This window comes from Siniperca chuatsi, linkage group LG15 (assembly GCF_020085105.1).
Source record: "Siniperca chuatsi isolate FFG_IHB_CAS linkage group LG15, ASM2008510v1, whole genome shotgun sequence".
In the NCBI taxonomy this organism is placed as follows: Eukaryota; Metazoa; Chordata; class Actinopteri; order Centrarchiformes; family Sinipercidae; genus Siniperca; species Siniperca chuatsi.
In genome coordinates, this window is record NC_058056.1 from 16,688,163 (window position 1) to 16,692,974 (window position 4,812).

The following is a 4,812-nucleotide window of genomic DNA, read 5'->3' on the forward strand; positions in this document are numbered from 1 at the left end:
TCTAAGAAAAAGACACATAGCCTATGTTTCACAAATTCCAAATGTTCTCATCTCCAAATTCTGACTTTAATTCATGACTTTTCCTCAGTAGTGTGACATTTTCTGGAAAGAGTGACTTCTTTCTTCTCAAAATTGACTTGCTCAAAATTGTTACCTTTTTTCAAAGATTTCAGACTTTTTATTTCAGATATCTGCCTTAATAAGAATTTATAATTTTCACAGATTCCTAATAACGTTTTCTGAACTTTTTTCATGTGGCATTAATTGTGTTCCATATCACCTCACCATCTCTGAATCTTACCTTACTTTATACAGTCAGACCCCATTCTGATTTATCACATGATTTACTATAACACAGAATAATGTGATTTAAAACATCTGAGGAGTTAAAACGTGTGTGTGTTAACATGTGAGTGTAATATAACTTCTCAGTTACTGATATCTCTCATGTGAGCTAGCATTGTACCATATGGACTGATGTGACATTGCACCAACAAACAGTCAACTGTTCACATGCGTTGGTGACTAGATCGGTTAAGGGATCAGAGTAGTTATACAGGCCAGTGCTTTAAGTGGAGTATTGTCAGCTTCTGCTAAAATGTCCTCCAGCAAAACAGTCATTGTCATTGCAGTAGAAAAGTCTGCAGCAGCACCAGCTTTAGGCTGTTCTCACACATGATATGCTTGAACATTTAAATGATTTCACTGATCACACATCTTGAGCTGATGATAAAACAATACTCAACAATACTCTACAAAGGGACTCTCCAAATAACGCACTGCTGTGTCGCTCCCTTTCCTGCACCCTTGGCTTTTGGCTGTGACTCAAAGCTGTGGAGTTGACAGAAGGTAATCCCCACCATGTGAGGCCTCGGCCCCAGTTTGGAGGCGGGGTGTGATTCATTCAAATCTGCCGGTGCTATAAAAAGAGGGGAAGTTGCAAGTAACCCAACTTCAACCCACAAGATCGTGGCACAGCGCAAGACCATTCGGGTTGTTATTCTAAGTGATAATGAATACAATTAAAGCTATTAAAAATGCAATAGTCTGTCTCATCTTGCTGCCCCGTTTTCTGATGGCAGCAGTCATGTTTTGGCTGCTTGACTTTTTATGCATAAGAAAAAGGGTTTTCTTCAGGATGAAGGAGCCGGAGGGCGATGCCATCGATCCTCCTCTATGCATATCGGACTCCAATCGTCTCTTCAGCCTGGAATCCCTCAAGGCAGTGTGGCACGGCCATAAACTGGACTTTCTGAAAGCAGCGCATCTCGGACACGGAGCGCCCAACACCGAAGTTGTTCAGCTGAAGGATCAGCGGCGCAGCCGCATCCTCGATTACGCAAAGGACAAGAGACCGCTCATCCTCAACTTTGGCAGCTGCACCTGACCACCGTTCATGGCGCGTCTGAAGGCTTTCCAGGGAGTCGTGCAGAAGAACGAAGATATAGCAGACTCTGTAGTTGTGTATATCGAGGAAGCGCACCCCTCTGACGGCTGGATGAGCACTGACGCGCCCTATCAGATCCCCAAACACCGGTGTCTGGAGGACCGGCTGAGCGCTGCACAGCTGATGCACCTGGAGGTGCCCGGCTGCCTGGTCGTGGTCGACAGCATGGAAAACTCCTCCAACGCTGCGTACGGAGCCTATTTTGACCGACTTTACATACTGCAGGAGGGAAAGATAGTTTACCAGGGTGGCAGAGGACCTGAGGGGTATCGGATCACAGAGCTCAGAGACTGGCTGGATCAATACAGAGAAAAGCTGGAAAAATCCAGTAATCTAGTTATTAATGTGTAGATTCATTCTCATGTTTTAGAGCTGCTATGACGAAAACAAAAATGCTGCAGATGTTTCAGTATTAGAACTCCAATTAGATAGATTTTCTCCGTCAATAACGGTTTAGGTGTATTTATTTTTGATATGGTCGGATCAAAGTAATTTGTTCAACATTGTAGGATGTACTGCAGTAGGCTCCTTCATGTCATATTGGACATCTGTCCTGTTAGGATCCACCCACAAAAATTGTTAGTTTGTCTGGACCTTGTTTGTGAACAAAATTATTTGTGTCAAAACTTTTGTTTTTATTTCTTCTCCTCGTGTAAATGCGCCTTTAATGAATCAGTCAGGATCTTGATATGTGCGCATCACCGTGCTCGTCAGTATTATCGTGAAGTTCGGTTTTTAAACGGCTGAATCCAGAGAACCGATACTGATGTTTTTCATACTGGAGATCATGGTGAAGGTGTTGCTCTCTGCACTGCATGGCACAACTGTTTTGTAAATATTGTTCCGTTTTATGGATATATTTTTCATACAATAAAATGCTTTGATCTACTCATTCATTGCAGGCCTCTTTTCTTTTCAACAAAATACTTAAATTGTGTAAGTTGCACTATTGTTGTTTACATGCAAGGTTGGGAGCTGGTGTGTTTTTCTTTTTATTCTCTTTTTTGCAATAACAGCATGCTGTGCATAGATTTTACAGTAATTTGGTCTCTTATAGTAATAAGACAAAAGGATGAATGTTCAATTTCCTGCACAATAAAGCACAACAGGCCTCATGGATTCCTCAAGAAATCTCCTTTCTGAAGTGCAGTCCCAGAAATTGGTGTGGAGAAGCAGAAAATATGAAATCACTTCAAAAATAAGATCTCCCAAAATCTCCATACAGAAAAAGACTTAAAAAACAGCAATTATTGCATTATTTTAATGCAGATCCTTGCTGATTCACAAACAACCAAGTTATTCTCAAAGTGAAGAGCAACAAAAATCTTCAAACTTGTGTTTTTTTCAAGAGCATTGTCTAATTTTGGCAGAGGTTTTTAATTTGACATATTTTTTCTCAACTTAAAATATTTTTGTTTTCTGAGTCAGCAGTCATTTTCACACAGTAAATGCTCCAGTTTTTTCTAAACTCAACTATGTCCTGCAAACACGTTTAGTCTTTGCAAGCAGGAGGTAATTAGTGGTCAGGCACCTTTTTAAAACTGTATAGATAGTGATTATAGGTGCTTGGTTAATACTGTGGCAGTGCTTTGTTCTCCACAGCCCCTTCCTAAGCTTTTGACCTGTCACAATTAAATGAGGATAATCATACTTGATCCTATTATGTTGAGTGATATACACACCTATAAGGGTCTAATCACACAAAATGTTTTCATGGCTTAGCACACCGATCCCAGAGCAGAGAAACAGTGTTAGGAGTGAAGGCATTTAACTGTGCATAATCCCCCTGGGTAACGCACTAACATGCCGAAATATCTGTAACTCTCTGCAGTGATTTAATGCTGAATTATCGCTCCCATCAGCCTTTAGCATGAACACGCGCTAAATACCATGAAATCACCGTGTTAGTAAACTTGCCAAAAAAAGTGTGTGGTTTTTCTTCTTCTTTTTTTTTTGGATTTCATTCAGCTTTGTAGTCTACACCATCTAAAATTGAAGGAAAATCCCTTCAGAGACTTCAGATACGAGTCACGACGCAGTGAAGACAACAGGGGGCTGCCTCAGACACAGATGACTCAGGAAACCAGATAATAACGCTGACACAACCTGTATGTGGAGCAACATCTTGTCAGATGCTTTGGTTCCCTGTGTCTCAAGCCTTCACAGTGCCATTATTCATAGTCAACTGTGGAATATAAAGCCGTTACCTCAAGCTCAAGGAGGCAAAGTCACAACTTGGAAATAAATCACTGTAGACACAGCACAACAGGGTTTTAGAAACTCAAATGTCGTGACAACACAATGATGCTCATTGTTGTTGAAGTGGGTAATTTTACCAGAAATCAGTGCTTATGAATCACAGCTTTGAAACAACTTTGAATCTGCTCATCTGCTATAAGTATCGCTTGATGTTTGAAATTAGTGGTTGGATTAAAGTTGACTGAAATGAGAGAAAATATTTGTTACGGGTCAAGAAAACAGTATCTCTGTTTCTCTTCAGATCTGAGACGACCAAAATAGATCACATCCTTCCAGTTTTCAGTCCCTGGCCATCAGCACTGTGTGTTTGTGTGGTCCCAGAGTTAGAAGTCTCAGCTTCTGCAGCCAATTCACGTGCTCACTCCACATTAGTCACCATGTCCACATAGGAGGAGATATGTTGCTGAACAACAGAGCAGCGTAAAGCTACGACTTTGGCAGCTTTACTTGCAGGAACAAGTCAACAACTTCTTTGGTACTTCACTTGGAGATACAGACAGTTCCATTACCTGCGCCCTAAAGCAGTGGTTCCCAACCTGGGTGCTGGGACCTCCTAAGGGGTCACAAGACTACAGCTGAAACAAATTCATTGTTCTAGCTTCTCAAATATGAGGATCTGCAGCTTTTCTCTTTAGACTGTTGGTCAAACAAAACCAGCAATTTGAAGACATGACCTTGGGATCTGGGAAATTGTGATGGACATTTTCACTATTTTCTGGCAATTTCTATTATTATACTCTTCATCTAGAAGATAATCAATAGGTTGATAGTTAGTTGCAGCCCTACACAAGACTGTTAAGGATAGAAAAGCAGGAAGAAATGATGCAACACACAATTCTTTTTTGGGGGGGGGGTCTGATCTTTGCTTTTTAATAGATAACTTAACCTCTTCTGGCCTCAAAATTTTATTCCAATAAAACGGGGGGAAAAATCACCTTGGTTGAACTTATCATAGACAATAGATATGCAGTATGCAATGGGTCACAAGTAGACATTATTTTATTAGATCACAGCCAAAAATGTTTGGAGCTACAGCAACAGAAAAAAGTTCTGCGCCATTATAAAATATGTTAGTGACCTTACTTTGCTCATCTGGAACACATTTA

The 4,812-nt window shown here is 40.6% G+C and overlaps 1 protein-coding gene across 1 annotated transcript; it reads left to right on the top strand.

The window, feature by feature from the left end:
- Positions 1-928: 928 nt before the first annotated feature.
- Positions 929-2,339, top strand: dio3a (iodothyronine deiodinase 3a). The gene has a single exon (XM_044167543.1). The coding sequence runs from the start codon at positions 1,013-1,015 to the stop codon at positions 1,796-1,798; it is 786 nt and encodes a 261-aa protein (XP_044023478.1). The 5' UTR covers positions 929-1,012; the 3' UTR covers positions 1,799-2,339.
- Positions 2,340-4,812: the final 2,473 nt, after the last annotated feature.